The sequence below is a fragment of the Carcharodon carcharias genome, chromosome 15, assembly GCF_017639515.1.
Source record: "Carcharodon carcharias isolate sCarCar2 chromosome 15, sCarCar2.pri, whole genome shotgun sequence".
Classification (NCBI taxonomy): Eukaryota; Metazoa; Chordata; class Chondrichthyes; order Lamniformes; family Lamnidae; genus Carcharodon; species Carcharodon carcharias.
The window spans coordinates 29868903-29886010 of record NC_054481.1 but is presented as its reverse complement, the minus strand read 5'-3'; the positions used below and the strand labels follow the sequence as shown (position 1 = coordinate 29886010).

The following is a 17108-nucleotide window of genomic DNA, read 5'->3' as shown; positions in this document are numbered from 1 at the left end:
AACAATTTACACTGTACGTGAAGAGATGCTGATTGGTTGGTAAGTGGCATTGCCATGAAGATTGCGCCAGTAATGGTGACTGACACTTAAGTGCCAAGCATTGCTTGACCAGTTCTGCACAACATGAATTGGCCAAATGGTTGTGCGAATTGTTACAACCAGGTTTGTTACAACCAAATTTTCCGCATACACAGTGAAGGACTTTTTCACATTTGCGAAGGTCATGCAGGGCTTGCATATGAATAGCAATCCTGCATCCATGTACTCATTTGACATTGCTAGCCTATTCACCAATGTTCCACTTAAGGAAGCCATAGATACTTGTGCTGCAACATTATATCATGGCGATTTAGACCCGTCACTATTGCGTGGATCAGTATTCATTGAACTTATGAGCTCGGCAACTCACGCAGTTGAATTCAGTTTTAATGACACCATGTATGCCCAAATAGATAGTGTTGCTATGGGATCCCCTCTAGGCCCAGCTCCCGCAAACATCTTTGCTGGGTTCCATGAGAAACAAGTCTTCGATGGAATGACACCTAACCCTCGCATATTTCAAATATGTGGATGATATGTTTGCTATATTTAAATCCACAGCTGCATGTAATAGTTTCTTTACATGTCTTAATGGGCTCCAGCCTGCAATCAAATTCAGCTTTGAAATGAAGCAGTCAAATGAACCCCACTTCCTTGACATATTAATTGAGCAATCTGCCAGGGGGTTCTCTACCACACTCTACTGCAAACCTACCTTCACTGGTCAATATATGCATTGGACTCTTACAGTTCCACATGCTATAAGATTGGTCTTATTGGCAACCTTGTAAATAGGGCCTGAGCCATTTGCTTACCATGCAAGCTTGATGCTGAAATAGGGTGCATTTAAGGCATCCTGCAGGATAATGGTTACCTTGATCAGATCATTTTGCGCTGAATATCACACAAACTCATGAACAGGCTTAAGGCCGTCACTTTTGGTCTTGAAAAGTGCCCAGTCTATTCAGATTACCCTGGAAGGGCAAGATATCTCAAAAATTTGAGCAACAAGTGAACCTAGCTGTTCACACTGCTACTATGCAGTAGCAACACGAGTGGTATTCACCACTAACAGAATGCTACCATCAAGGCAAAAAAGAAGTTCTGCCTATCACACAAGTGAGTAATTTGGTATGTGAATTTCAGTGTGATGCTAGGTATGTAGGCCGTACGTCCCAAAGACTGGCGGATCATATCAAACATCATGTCCCAGCTGCAGTTTGCAATGGGCAAGGTACAGACTTTACCCAACCAGCCCGTGCCTGCAAAACTCAAAACACAGTGTCTAACATTAGATTGTGATTCTGCGATTGGACAACATTTGCTAAAGAATCCTCAGTTTGCTAAGAATTCGCTGACAACCAATTTAAGATTGTCAGTCAAGCGCACAGTGTCATGTATTTGCATGTACTGGAAGCTACATATGTTAACACACAGGGCCCTGTTCTTTGCAGACAGAAAGAACACGTACACACATTGCGCCTGTTTCAGCTAAACAAATTAAGTGACAGCCAATTGCTGACTCATTCCTCAGGGCAATGTCTTGACTAATCAGGGTCAAGCTGCCTGGTTTAAATTTAAAACAATACTTGGCAGTTAACTGTCAGTCACCATCACTGGTGCATTCGCCATGGCAATACCACTTGCCAACCAAGTAGCCCGCTCTTCACATACAGCATAAATTGTTGTTTCCCCCTTATATTGGTATCCTTGCGAAGTGTCCTGATGAGCGCAAGATGAAAATCTTAGATATGTCTCTTTTTTCAGCAATACTCAATTTCTGTACTACCAAACATCTATCTCTGATATAAATGAAACTCAAACAAGCCTGGGTTCTTGCACTTAAAAGGTAGCAAGATAAAAGGTTGATCTTGCGAGGTCAGAATTGATAGTGAGAAAACTTGAACAATGAATGATCATCTTTGATCTTGTAATGGAGCCAGGGAGTCTGGAAAGAAGGCAATTATATCCATTAGAAATATAAACTATTAATATGGGTTTCAGAATCAAAGAGTTGCGTTGAACGTAAAATAAGTCATTTGCTTTTCTATTTGAACCATCCTAAAGTATTCTTTGTTGAGACAGAGAAAGTGATTCAGGGGGAAGCCTTAGTTAGGGGATTATTTTGCTTAATTTATCTATGTGTTTTTGCTGACAGAAGCAAGCAGTTCAGTTTGGGAACAGACAGGCAGTTGCATGTTTTGTTTTCTGTAGGCTGCAGCCCACTGAGTTGAGAGAGCCAAAGAAAATAAATGTTAGTTAGTCCTTCATCCTAAGCAGAGAAAATACTAACTTATCATTCACCACATAGAATGCGGATGGCAGAGCAGCTGGAAGATTTACTCTAGCTTGCAGCCAGTGGAGGAAATCTACAGTGATCCTCACAGAGCCTCATGGCAGAAAACAATCAGCAGATCTGCTTAGAAAGCTGTGGGAAGGCAGTTGAGTACCTACCTACAACCTGGGCAATGAACTGAGGCATCCACAGTCATGAGGTATTGAAGAAAAGGTGCAGGGTTGTGTAGCCCAAAAGCAAATGGAAGGACCTTCATAAAATCTTACCTCGGAGGAAAGCTGGAACACAGGGGAGAATTGAATTCTGAAGGACTGTGGCATACCTTTGGGTTGGTCCCAGGAAAAGTGAGTCAAGATATCATAAGATAAGGGAACTATTTGGGGGAAAGTAGAAAATAGAACAAGTTTATAGCATAAGTCTTTGTAAGTTATAATGTTAAGTTAGTGGTGCTTGCTTTCTCTAATTTCTCTTTAGATACACTGAAGTTTGTTTTAGTTTAAAAATGTGAAATCTTGTGGCATAGTTCTGTCGGTTAAGCACTGGGTGTACAGATTTTTTCTTTAGATGTTAGTTATCCCTAACAGGATTGCAACACTATATATAAACTCCCTGAACCCCTCACTTAGATTCTAGCTGGTAACTCACTTCCAGGTATCTGTTATTCATATATATATTTATATATAAACCCACAAGCCCTTTGATTAGATTCCAGCCAGTAACTCACTCTCCAGGTATCTGTTATTCTATGGGCAAATATTTTACCTTGGGTGCACACCTGCTCAAGCATAAAATGAGGCATGTTGACGTTGGGCAAGTATCCTGATGTCAACGTGCAGTGGCACGATATTTCTGTTGGCGGGCGCATGTCGGAATCGGCAGAGTGTCCGCTAACAATTAAAAGGCCTATTAAGGCCATTAAAGTAATAATTTAATTTTTCACTGCCCATCCAACCTTACAATTGGCGGGCAGGCAAAAAGGCCAAGTGGCCTTTGCACTTTTTTGGAATCCTCATCCACTGGTGGGGTGAGGTTTCCAACATCAAATAAAAATGAAATAAAATTTTTCAAATTTCACTTATAACATGTCCTTACTCAGGTGACAGGTTGAAAATCAACACCATTAACTTTTAAAGACAGGTACAAATGCACGTGCTTAAAATTCGTTGCTGCTGATATTAGCAAGCTCACTTGTAAAGCTTTCATATAAAGTTGCTCCTGCTGCTGTTTCAATGACAGCTCAAGGCAGTTTATTGGAATCGGGTGAATACCTACTTTAAAGTAAACAACAAAGCAATGTCAGACAAATGTGTTAAGCAAGACTCTACTAATATCCACAGCAGAAACCTCTAGGATATGAAATTATGACAATATTCAAGAGTGAAACTGATTAAACAAATCACATTTTAACTTGAAAATGCCTGGATTATTTGTTAATGATAGACACTCAGTAGTCCCCTCATGAGGGGACATGCTTTATAACATTTTTCTAATATATATATTTTTTTAAACTCTTCATCTCCCTGAGGCAGCTCTAAGCCTGAGGGAGATTCTCAAGCACGCACTCGTGCACATGCGTGAATTTTGCATTCGCCCTGCTCGTCCTTCTCCCCTGGCTGCACATGCAGCGCTGAGTGTTGCCACTCGCATTTCACGCCAGGCAGGCCTTAGTTGGCCCCCCAGCACGGAATTGCCTTCCGGCCTTGATCACGGGCAGCGGTCAGCTTCCCGACAGGACCCGCCCACTGAGCCTGCCCAACAAGCGTGAAATTCCACCCTGTATATAAATCCCTGAACCTCCGGTTAGATTTAGATTTCAACCTGTAACTTACTCCTGGGTATCTGTTATTCTATACATAAACCGCCTGAACTCTTTAATTATATCCCAACCTGTAAGACTCACATTATGTTTATAGGGAACATTCCAGCATATTTCCCATTTTACAGGCAGTCAAAGGTCAAATGAAAGTTGCTAGCGTAGCCGCTTGTTTAAAAAGCTCAAGGTCTGTGATTCAGTATAAAATTCTGTAACTGCCAAAGTTATAACCTATAACTTAGCCACTCATGCTCTGCTCCTGCTCCTATTGTGTCTTCTGGTGCTATTGCCATCGTCAATTAAATGCTTACTAATCACACAGGGCAGTAATGGCAAATGTGTGGAATTATTTCACCCCGCACATCAAAAAACCACCCGATCATTTCTCCACCCCAAAGATTTGCCAGGATTTGTACCTTTTAGATTTTGATCCTCAAGCGAGTCTAATAACTGACTAGATGTGCACAAATGTTTAAGTATAACACAAGTAAAGGTCATTCAAATCATCTGTTCCACTCCTTCCACACAGCCTAACTCCATACTAACTAAGAGTAGGACTTAGGACCTTCCTCCTCTGTATTATGGCCTTGATATCCCTTTGCTTCCCCCACACCTCTGTGCTGGGCAGTAGTCTGCACACCTGGCCCGACTTGAGTCCATCCCCTGGCATGGCCCATACCTGTCCTAAACTAACAATCGGGATCTAATGTACGCCTGACGTGCATTCCCCTTGATTTTGGAAATTAAAATCAGGTGGATTCTATAACAAGTGGCTGCCCTAAATTGTCAGTTTTATACCGAGGTGGCAGGTTGAAAATCTACCCCATTAACTTTTAAAGACAGGTACAAATGCACATGCCCAGAAATCATTGCTGCTGATATTAGCAAACTCACTTGTAAAGCATTCATATAAAGTTGCTCCTGCTGCTGTTTCAATGACAGCTTAAGGCAGTTTATTGGAATCGGGTGAATATCTACTTTAGAGTAAATGACAAAGGAATTTCAGACAAATGTGTTAAATGAGACCCTGCTAATATTAACAGCAGCAACCTCTACGATATGAAATTATGACAATATTCAAGAGTGAAACTGATTCAACAAATCACATTTTAAGCTGTAAGTACCTGGATTCTTTGTTAACAATAGAGGCTCAGTAGTCCTGGAAATTTTAATGCAATTGTGGAATTCTCCACAAGTCAAGAATATGAATATGTATAAAACATGACCATAAAATAAAATAGAAACTGTGGGTTATGATCAACTTCTCTGCATAGCTTTGTTCAAACAAGAAAAATGAAACAGATTAATTACTTTCCTCATCAATTTCTCAGGTGGTCAGTTTTCCCCATCATGTTGTCATTTAGTGGATATTTAAACATCCTCACCTGTTCAGGATCTGTAATCAGGGAGAAAAGAGTGATTGCTGGAAGAAAGTGGAGATAGGGCCAGTGTCTATTCATCCATCCCATGCTCCTTAAACCCTACTCCCTGGTGTATTCACTCACTTCAACTCAGGAACAGCAGACAGAGGAAACAGTGGTGCTGACTGATTCATGAATATAGGGAGGGAAAATGACCCCTGGAAGTGGGTGGAGCAGCCAGAGTACCACCCTTAAGGTATGGCCAGAATCTAAGTTGGCATATCAGAAGGACTGGATGTCTGTTGTATTCTTGTCACACCTTTGTTGGCTCTGTGTCAGTCCCTTGAATACACCCACTCATTACACTGCAGGTGCACCGCATTGGAGACTCACAGCTCCTGATCAGTGAAATCTGATGTCCAATCAATGAGAAGGTCAATGTTTCGAGTGCACCAGGATGATCTGCGATAATCAATAAATAGGCTCATGTATGTTATCACCCAGTCTAATTTAAAGCTCCCCCTGGGTAGGATCAGGCCAGGGAACGGAGTCCACCACTTTCACATTTCCACATGACCTTTTTAAAAGAGGGAGTGATGGAACAAAAAGGATATGGGGGGATTTTTTTCTTTCTTGGTATGTAAGCATTACTAGCAAGGTCAACATTTATTGTCCAGCCTTAACTGCTATTCAGAAAGTAGGGGCGAGCTGTTTTCTTGAATCACTGCAGTCCATGTGATGTTGGTATACCCACAGCACTATTAGGGAGGGAGTTCCTGGTTTTTGACTCAGTGATAGTGAAGGAGCCAAGACATATTTCCAAGTCAGGATGGTGTGTGACTCGAAGTTGCAGGTGGTGGTGTTCCCAAATGTCTCCTGCCCTTGTCCTTCTACATGATAGAGGTCATGGCTTTGTCAAAGGAACCTTGTTGAATTGCTGCAGTGCATCTTGTAATTAATTACACACTGCTGCCACTTTGTGCCAGTAGTGGAAGGAGTGAATGTGTCGATCAAGCAGACTGATTTTTTTCTGGATGGTGTTGAGCTTCTTGAATATTGTTGGGATCGCATTCATCCAGGTAAATGGAGAATATTCCATCACATTCCTGACTCCTGGGTCTGGAGAGTGAAGAGTGAGTTATTAGTCATAGAATTCACAGCCTCTGACCTGTTTTTGCAGCCACAGTATTTATCTGGGCGGTCTTGTTAAGTCTCCGGTCAATGATAATCCAACAGGATGTTGATGGTGGGGAATTCAGTGATGGTAATGATACCGAATCTCAAGGAGAGATGGTAAGATTCTTTTTTGGTTGAGATGGTCGTTGCCAGGCACTTGTGTGGCATGAGTGTTACTTGCCATTTATCGCCCAAGCCTGAATGTATTCTAGGTCTTAATGAAGTAGTCTGTGCCCCCATGCAGTACCTTAAGAATTGCAAATGGTACTGAACATTGTACAATCATCAGCTAACATCGCCACTTCTGACCTTATTTGGGGGGAAGGTCATTGATGAAGCAATTAAAGATGGTACTTCATGCTTGTACACAAACAGGAGAGAGAGCACATCCTGAGTGGGGCACAGCCAGAGTGGGTATTTGGAATTTGGTGCAAAGCGGGAATTTGGTGCATAGGGGACGAGTTGCTCTTTGCATTTTTTCCTTGTTATCCAACTTCTTAGATTGTCAGAGCGTGCTGCAGCAGGAGAGGCTACAAGGGAAAGGAATCACTGGTAAGTGGTGGGTAAGATATTTACTACTTTAATCGCTTATAGTTTAAGATGTTTTTGTGGTTTACAGTTTGTATATTCTACAGTAACGAGGATCAGGAAAGAAGGGCCCTAGAGTAATTGACTTAAAAGGGTTAATTTAAAGGGATAAGTCATGGCAGGGGCGCTTAAATCTGTGGTGTGCTGCTCGTGCTCCATGTGGGAAGCCAGGAGCATTTCCAGTGCCTGGGACCAGCATGTGTACAGGAGGTGTGTCCAGCTGCAGCTCCTGGAAGCTCGGGTTTCAGAGCTGGAACGGCAGCTGGGGACACTGTGGAGCATCCGCGAGTCTGAGAGCATCATGGATAGCATGTTTACAGAGGTGGTCACACCGCAGATGAAGGGACTTGAGGAAGGAATGGAATGGGTGACCACCAGGCAGTCCAAGAGAAACAGGCAGGTAGCTCAGGAGTCCCCTGGGGTCCCACTCGCAAATCGGTATTTCGTTTTGGAGGCTGATGAGGGTGCTGGTTCCTCCAGGGAGTGCGGACAGAGCCAAGCTTATGGCACCACAAGCAGCCTATCTGTACAGGAGGGAGGAACAGCAATAGTAATAGGGGATTCTGTAGTCAGGGGAATAGATGGGCGCTACTGTGGCCATCAACGTGACTCCAGGATGGTATGTTGCCTCCCTGGTGCCAGAGTCCAGGATGTCCCTGAATGGCTGCAGGGCATCCTGAAGGGGGAGGGTGATAAGGCAGAGGTCATGGTACATGTTGGTATCAATGACATAGGTAGAAAGAGGAATGAGGTCTTGCATCAAGAATTCAGGGAGTTAGGCATTAGACTAAAAAGCAAGATCTCTCAGGTTGTAATCTCTGTATTACTCCCAGTGCCATGTGCTAGCGAGCTCAGAAATAGAATAGCGCAGATGAATATGTGGCTTAAGAGTTGGTGCAGGAGGGAGGGTTTTGGATTCCTGGATCACTGGGACCGTTTCTGGGGAAGGTGAGACCTGTACAAGTGGGACGGTCCAAATCTGAACCAGAGCAGGACTAACATCCTTGTGGGCGTGTTTGCTAGTGCTGTTGGGAGGAGTTTAAACTAATTCGGCAGGGGGAGGGGACACAGAATGTTAACAGAATAGGGACACATCATAATACAGTAAAACAATCAAGCCAGAGGGAGTACAGCTGCAATAAGCTTCAAGGGAGTAAAGCAAGGCTGGATGGCCTCTACTTTAATGCCAGGGCTATTACAGGTAAAACGGATGAGTTAAGGGTGAGGATTGACATGTGGAATTGTAATACAGTAGCCATCACTGAGATGTGGTTGAGGGAAGGGCAGGATTGGCAGCTCAGCATTCCAGGATAAAGAATCTTCAGGCAATATAGGGGAGGGGGTAAAAGAGGAGGAGGTGTTGCATTATTAGTTAAGAAGTCAGTTACTGCAGTAAGGAGAGATGATATCTTGGAGGGGGCATCGAATGAAGCTTTGTAGGAATAAAAAAGGGGCAGCCACATTGTTAGGTGTTTATATAGACCCCCAGAAAGTCAGTGGGAAATTGAGGAGCAAATATGTGCACAATTTGTGAGGTATGTAAAAACAATAACAATTGGGTAATTATATTAGGTGATTTCAACTTTCCCAACATTAATTGGGATAGATATAGTGTTAAGGTCTTGGATGGAGTGGATTTCTTGAAATGTGTACAAGAGAACTTTTTAGGTCAATATGTAGAAGAGGGTCCAACAAGGGACGGTGCATTGCTGGACCTAATTCTGGAGAATGAAGCCGGACAGGTGGCTGAGGTGGTGGTGGGCAAGCATTTTAGTGATAGTGACCACAACATGGTACAGTTTAAATTTGTTATGGACAAAGAAATCGACATGTTGCAAAAAAATGTTTTGGATTGGGGAGAGTGGATTTCAGTAAAATAAGACAGTTGCTGGCCAAGGTAGGCTGGCAACAGCTACTGGAGGGGAAATCTACATAAGAACTACAGACCAGTGAGTCTCACTTCAGTGGTAGGGAAACTATTGGAGAAAATTCTTAAGGAGAGAATCTATCTCCACTTGAAGAGTCAAGGATTGATCAGGGATAGTCAGCATCGCTTTGTCAGAGGGAGGTCATGCCTAACAAATTTGATTGCATTTTTTGAAGAGGTGACCAAGTGTGTAGATGAGGATAGTGCAGTTGATGTAGTTTATATGGACTTCAGCAAAGCCTTTGACAAGGTCCCACATGGGAGACTTATAAAGAAGGCAAATGCACATAGGATACAGGGTAATTTGATAAGGTGGATTCCCAACTGACCCCCAACTGAGGTCTTCCCCATGCAGCAGGGAACTGTTATTTCCCCTGCCATATGTCTGATGTGCTAGCATGAATGAGAGAATGCCAGTATACTTCTGCACTTTCTATTCTTCCTTCCCTGAGACCATATTTAATAAAAGTGAAATGAAATTTATTTAATTTTCTCCAACAGGGGAGGTATGATCCATCCAGAAGACAAGAAGGAAAATATATATATCTACATCAACCTGGATGCCCTATAAATTTTTTTTTTCAAATGGACGAGGTCTTTTCCCTGATTAGCCATGACTCATACCAGAGGAATTTCTAACCTTCAGAAACCAGCAGGGACCTCATTCTCTTTAAAGAGGCACTAATGCCCTGTGACTGCAGAAAATCAAATTCCAAAGAAATACACCAACAGGCTTTACATTTCTAAGGCCAATGGAGATGCCAGGTGTTAGGCACGAGAGATAGTTTAAATAAGGAATGAGTTTTAGCTTTAAGTTGAAATTTAATTTGTGTTTCTGTGTGTATTTGTGTGTTAAGAAAGGGGGAGCTTGAGTTTTAGTTTCATTTTAAAAGTCACCTGCAAGTCTGTGGGTTTGTTAGTAAACCTGCATTTTAAATGAGGTTTTATGACTCTTGAAGTAGAAAAACTGGGCTGTTGCTATTTCCGCCAACTCCAGCATGATGCCACAACCAAACACTTCTTCCCTTCACCCCCACTGGCGGCATTCTGCAGGGATCGTTCCCTCTGGGACACCTTGGTCCACTCCTCCATCACCCCCTACACCTCAACCCACTCCCATGGCACCTTCCCATGCAACCACAGAAGGTGCAACACCTGTCCCTTTATTTCCCCTCTCACCGTTCAAGGGTCCAAACACTCCTTTCAAGTGAAGCAGCATTTCACTTGCACTTCTCTCAATTTAGTCTACTGCATTCGTTGCTCCCAATGCAGTTTCCTCTACATTGGAGAGACCAAACACAGACTGGGTGACCACTTTGCAGAACACCTTTGGTCAGTCCACAAGCATTACCCAGACCTCCCTGTCACTTGTCATTTCAACACTCCACCCTGCTCTCATGCCCACATGTCTGTCCTTGGCCTGCTGCATTGTTCCAGTGAAGCTCAATGCAAACTGGAGGAACAGCACCTCATCTTTCGACTAGGTACTTTACAGCCTTCCGGACTGAATATTGAGTTCAACAATTTTAGATCATGAACTTTCTCCTCCATCCCCACCCCCTTTCCGATTCCCCCCTTTTTTTTCTCCAATAATTTATATAGATTTTTCTTTTCCCACCTATTTCCATTATTTTTAAATGTATTTCCATCCATTGTTTTATCTCTCCCTCTTAGCCTATTTTGATTCCTTCACCCCACCCCACCCCCACTAGGGCTATCTGTACCTTGCTTGTCCTGCTTTCTACCCTTAATTAGCACATTCCTTAGATAATATCACCACCTTCAACACCTCTTTGTCCTTTTGTCTGTGACATCTTTTGACAATCTCCACCTATCACTGGCCCTCTATCCAGCTCCACCTGTCCCACCCCCCTTAAACCAGCTTATATTTCACCTCTTTACTATTCTTACTTAGTTCTGTTGAAGAGTCATACGGACTCGAAATGTTAACTGTGTTCCTCTCCGCAGATACTGCCAGACCTGCTGAGTTTTTCCAGGTATTTTTATTTTTGTTTTGGATTTCCAGCATCTGCAGTTTTTTCCTTTTACCTTAATTACACCACTGCTTCCTTCCAGTGGCCTCTAATAGGAATTACACATAGGCTAAAATTTTACATTCAGCATGCAGGCTCGGTGGCAGCGGTTGGGAACCCGACCACTGCCCGCAATTGGCTCTACACCGCCATTTTACGCGGGCAGTCCAATTAAGGCCCACCCAGCGTAAGATGCGACAACGGCAACAGGGAGAATGGGTGGGCAGGGGCGGGAGCTCCATGTCCACCGGGTCCAATGGCGAACTGGCAGCCAATTTAAAAGCTGCCGCAGCAGCCACGCGAAGGCTGCCAGTGGCTCCGAGGAACCTCATCATGGAGCACTTAAGTGCTGAACACGGCAGGCGGGAGGGCAGGTCGGTGAGGCAGTTGGCCCCGCATTTTTCCAATGAGTGTCTTGCTGCCTTCCTGGAGGAGGTGGCAATGTGCAGAGATATACTTGTCCCCAGAGACGGGAGGAGGAGTCCCCTCCACCTCACCAAAAATGCCTGGGAGGAGGTGGCATCCAGGGTGAGCTCCCATGATGTGGAGGCGCACATGGGTGCGGTGCTGTAACGGTTCAATGATCTCCTGGAATCAGGAAGGGTGAGTACTGTGTTGGCATGGGTCACTTAGTACAGCAGTTAGGAGTGCCTCCCCACCTCCCCCACCACCACGGAACTCTGAGTTCTAAGGGTGTGAGTGGCAAATGTCACTGAGGCAGCATTTGAGCAAGGGGGTGAGGCTTGGCTGCTTGGAATGAGTGTATTGCTGCTCCAGGGTCACGAATCGGCTGAGACCTGCGAGGTATACCTCAGGTGGGGTTGATCAGGCTGCAATGGCAATGCAGGTACAGGGTGGATTAATTATTGCTCCTCTGTCCTTTCAGGAGAAGAAATCCCATAACAATACAGAGAGGTTGTGGACTGGCAGAGGACCGCCCCACCTTCTAATCCTGAGTAGGTATGAGCAGGAGGCCCTGGAGCTGGAGAGGCGCCATGCGCCTTGGTCAACCAGCCGCAGTGAAGTTGGGATGCCACAGGGAGGTAAGAAAGTAGTGCACTAACGTCAGAATGTCTGTAAGAGCAACCATTCTAATGTTGTCTCTATATTGATGTGAGCATCGAACATGGAATCCCTATTGATAATGGAAAGACGAGGGCCCCCGAACCGGGTGCTCGGCATGCACAGTAACAGTGTAAAGACTTCAACTAATGACATGTCCTTGTTCTTCCTTTCAGGTTCACCAGAAACCTGAAGTCTTGCCGCTGACCCCAAAGGACAGTGAACATGGAAACACACCTGCATCGCACCCTTTCAGCCAGGCAGGCACCAGCACTGATACCAGCACCTTGGTGGGCATTAGATCGGCGGATAGTATCTCGGTGCACAGTGGTGAGGGCACCTCACACTCACTTGAGGTGCAGGCGGAGGCAGAGAGTACCCAGGGCGCCAGCAGTCGAAGACCAGGAACATGCTCTGATGTGCCTCTGGAGTTGTCCATTAAGCGGCAGATGCTGGAAGTCCAGCAGGGTGTACGGGAGGATCTGGCAGAGATACATGAGGGAATGTGTCTCCATTGTGGAGGAGTCCATGCGGAGCATGAGCAATGCAATGACCCTCATGGCTGAGTGCACTGCTTCCTTCATGGATCGAGTGGCGACTCTCATGGAAAGGCTCCTCCAGGAGCTGAATCAGGGGTTCCTGGGGATATGCTCGGACCTGCAAGCCCTCACACCGGCAATGACTTCAGGTGGTCACTGTCAGTGTGGGAAATGGATTGGGCACCCAGTATCCCAGCTAGGTGCCCATCCATCAATGGTGAGCAGGGAGGTCCAAAGGCACCTGAAGTTGGTGCATGAGCTGCTTGTTGTCTGCAGGCTCCTCTCAGGGTGCCCTGGATGATGGCAGCAGCTCCTTCATCCCTCTGCCATTGACCGTGGCATCCAACGAGGCTGCGGCGACAGGGAAGATGCCAGCTGTGGCACTGGCCGCTCCCTCCCAGGCAGGGCCAGCACAGGCTCCATGGGCCAGAGGACGACTGCCAAGGTCATCAAGGCCAACAGGACAGCAGAGTGGGCAGGCTGTCTCCAATGCCGATGCCAGCAAGGGGGGAGCACCTAGACATAGCACCCGCAAGTGAAAACTTAAAGCACCTTAAGCACATGGGCTTATTACTGGTGATATTTTTCCCCTCACATTTACGTTAATTATCATTAGGTGTGATGGATAACACCTTTCAATTTAATTTGTATTATGCCAGGCACCACACCATTAAATGTGTTTCTATTCAACAAGCCTCTGGGTGCTTCATTAGTTCTGCAGGTGAGGGTAACCCATGATGTTTTGAGTGACTTGTTTGTCATTGAATTTTATTGAAATGGCACATTGTGCATTTTGTTCACCAAGCAAATGTTCCCACCAGGTATCAAGGATGGAGCCTGCAGTCCTGGCATGTGGTAGTGGTTTTTCTTTGGTAGGCTAGCTGAAGGGGCATTGGATCAAAGCCTCCCAGGTGTCCCTACCTCCCCAGAAGTTGCCCAGGTCAGCGCCCATCCCCTCAGCATTCTCCTGACCATGCTCATCCCCGGACTCACTACTGGACTCATCTGCTACCAGAGCAGCTGCGTCAACATCTTCCTCCACTGCGTCCCCCCTTTCCAGCTTCAGATTCTGGAGAGTGCAGCATTCAACCACTACCAGTGACATACGATCGATCTGGGTGCGTATTGCAGTGCGCCCCCTGAATAGTCCAGGCATTGGAAGCACATCTTGAGAAGACTTATGGCTCTCTCTACCACTGCCATTATGGAGGTGTGGCTCCTAGTGTACCCTGCTCGGCCTCTGTTCTTGGGTGGCGGAGAGCCCTTGTTGCCCAGCAGCCATCCATCCAGCTGGGCTGGAGCACTGAAGAGCCTCGGCACCTGAGAGTGTCTCAGGATGTAAGGGTCATATGAGCTGCCTGGGTACCTTGCAGAATCTGCATCCTGTCATCACAAACTATCTGCACATTCATGGGGTTGAATCTCTTCCCGTTTACGAAGGCACCTGGCTCACCTGCTGATGCCTTGATGGCCACGTGTGCAGTCGATGGCACCCTGGATATGGGGAAACCCAGCAATTGTTGCAAAGCCTCTGGCTCGCTCTTCCAGGCTGGCCTCATCCGTGCGGTAGTGAATGAAAGACAATGCATGCCTGACCAGACCATGTCATCAGCTTAACAAAACTATGGACAGCTATTGGGAGACTCCACAAAGATCACCCACCGACCCCTGGAAAGAGCCGGAGGCATAGAAGTTGAGGGCCACTGTGACTTTCAGCACCATGGTGTACATTCACACTTTTGGAGCTGATCTCAGGGCCGATCATCTGACAGATGGAGGTCACTGTCTCCTTTGAGCACCTTGCACCTCTGCCCTCGTGTGCCTGCCTAGCAAAATTACGTGGTGACGTCGGAATGCACACCCGATGTCAGCACGCATCAATTTATGTTCTGGCGTGTCGGGTGCATGCCCTCACACCGAATGTAAAATTCTGGCCATAGATTTCTTAGGTCCATGTATTTGCATTTCAATTGGTGCAAAACTGATAAGCAGTTGAACTGCTCGGAAACTTGTGTAGCCTCTAAACTCCCAGTTTAGCCTGTATTCATTAGCAAGTCTGGAAAACAGGTATGTGGGCAATCATACCGAGCTCTTTCACTACACTCTATTTAACTTTAAAAATTATCAAAGCATGCAGTTTTTTTTTATTTTCACTTGTACAGAACTATGGAACTGGTTGGTGTAAGAGGGTAACCACACTTGACACCAAGCCACAGAAGAAGAAAATACTTCACTCATTCAGATTTCTACTTCCTGGAGGACAGTGAAGGCAGGACAGACTCCTGGATTTGGGTGCCACCACGTCACCCAGAATCTTCAGTCATGCTACTTAGAAGTTCAGTGACACAGGCTGCTGGCTCCTTCCCAGGACTGCAGAACAGTGCTGCAAAATGTTCCACATGTTTAGCAGCTAGAGTAGATAACACACAGCACATGTCCTTTTTTTCCCTGACACTCCAGGCACAAGCTCACTCTTCATTCTCTGCAACACTTAAACAATTAGCTTTCACAATGTTCTTTGGTTAGAACTCCAAAACATTTTTTTACTATAGCCACACAGCTCCCCTAACACCAATTATTACAAACACAATTTAAAAACTCCTTTTACAGCCACATATGCTATCACTTATTTGAGCTCTCCCATGTACATGACACACACTCATGCTAGCCTGACCCTCATTAACCTTATTGCAGGGGAAAAAAATGCACAATGCCCACATGTAGGTCATCAGAGAGGGCTTTCCCAACCTTAATTACATTAAGTCCTTCAAGAAGGCCTTAGGGCTTTTAGGAAGCCACTCAACTGTTGCTGTGGGAAATGGCATGGTTACTGATGGAGTACCTGCACAATCACCACATATCCACAACCTTCCAACCCTCTTTGTCTCCTTAATTCCAAAGTTCGATGTTCACTTATTCTTGGCTTCTACCTTTCTTAGATGTAAATCCACTACACCAATTAACAAAAGAGGAGGGTGTGGATACGAACATATGAACTAGAAGCAGGTCACTCGGCCCTTCAAGCCTGTTCCGCCATTCAATAAGGTCATGACTGATCTGATTGTAACCTCCTGCCTACCTCCGTTAACCTTGTTAATCAAGAATCCATCTAGCTCCGCCTTAAAAATATTCAAAGGCCTTGCTTCCACTGCCTTTTGAGGAAGTGAGTTCCAAAGACTCATGACCCTCTAAGAGAAAAAAATTCTCATGTCTTAAATGAGCAACTCATTTTTTTTAAACCATGACCCCTAGTTTTAGATTCTCCCACAGGAAAAACCCTCTCTACATCCACTCTGTCAAGACCCCTCAGGATCTTAGAGGGTTTCGATCAAGTCACCTCTCACTCTTCTAAACTCCAGTGGATACAAGCCTAGCCTGCCCAACCTTTCCTCACAAGACAATCCACTCATTCCTGATATTAGCCTAGTAAACCTTCTCTGAACTGCTTCTAACACATTTACATCTTTCCTTAAACCAGGAGACCAATACTGTACTCAGTACTCCAGATTTAATTTCACCAGTGCCTTATACAACTGAAGCATAACCTCCCTACTTTTATATTCAATTCCCCTCACAATAAATAACATTCTATTCGCTTTCCTAATTCCTTGCTGTACCTGCATAATAGCCTTTTCTGATTCATGTACTAGGACACCCAGATCCCTTTGAGTCTGAGCTCTGCAATCTCTCACCATTTGGATAAGCTTCTTTTATTTTTCCTGCCAAAATGGACAATTTCATATTTTCCTACATTATACTCCATTTGTCAGATCTTCGCCCGTTCACTTAACCCATTTATGTCATTTTGTAGCCTCCTTACGTCTTCTTCACAACTTACTTTCCTACCTCTCTTTGTATCATCAGCAAATTTAGCAACCATACCTTCATCAGTCATTTATGTAAGTTCTAAAAAGTTGAGGCCCCAGCACTGATCTCTGTGGGACATCACTCATTCCATCCCATCGACCAGAAAAAGACCCATCTATAGCTACCCTCTACTTCCTGTTAGCTAGCCGATCTTCTATCCATATCAATATATTACCCCTTACACCAGGAGCTTTTAATTTCCACAATAACCTTTGATGTGGCACCTTATCAAGTACCTTCTAGAAATCTAAGTACTGTACATCCATTGGTTCCCCTTTATTCACAGCACATGACGCCTTCAAAAAGCTCCAATAAATTTGTTAAACATGATTTCCCTTTCACAAAACCATGTTGACTCTGCCTGATTGCCTTAAAATTTTCCCAGTGCCCTGCTATAACATCTTCAC

At 44.8% G+C, this 17108-nt stretch overlaps 1 protein-coding gene across 1 annotated transcript in view; it reads right to left on the bottom strand.

Annotated features, from left to right (window-relative positions):
- Positions 1 to 3200, bottom strand: part of LOC121288355 (glucagon-like peptide 1 receptor) — a 42518-nt gene extending 39318 nt beyond the window's left edge. The window contains exons 1-2 of the mRNA XM_041206909.1: positions 3098 to 3200; positions 2602 to 2708 (exon numbers count right to left, since the gene is read on the bottom strand). Of these exons, the coding sequence (XP_041062843.1) occupies positions 2602 to 2708; positions 3098 to 3200 (210 nt within the window). The remainder of the gene's footprint in view (positions 1 to 2601; positions 2709 to 3097) is intronic.
- Between the last annotated feature and the right edge of the window lie 13908 nt (positions 3201 to 17108).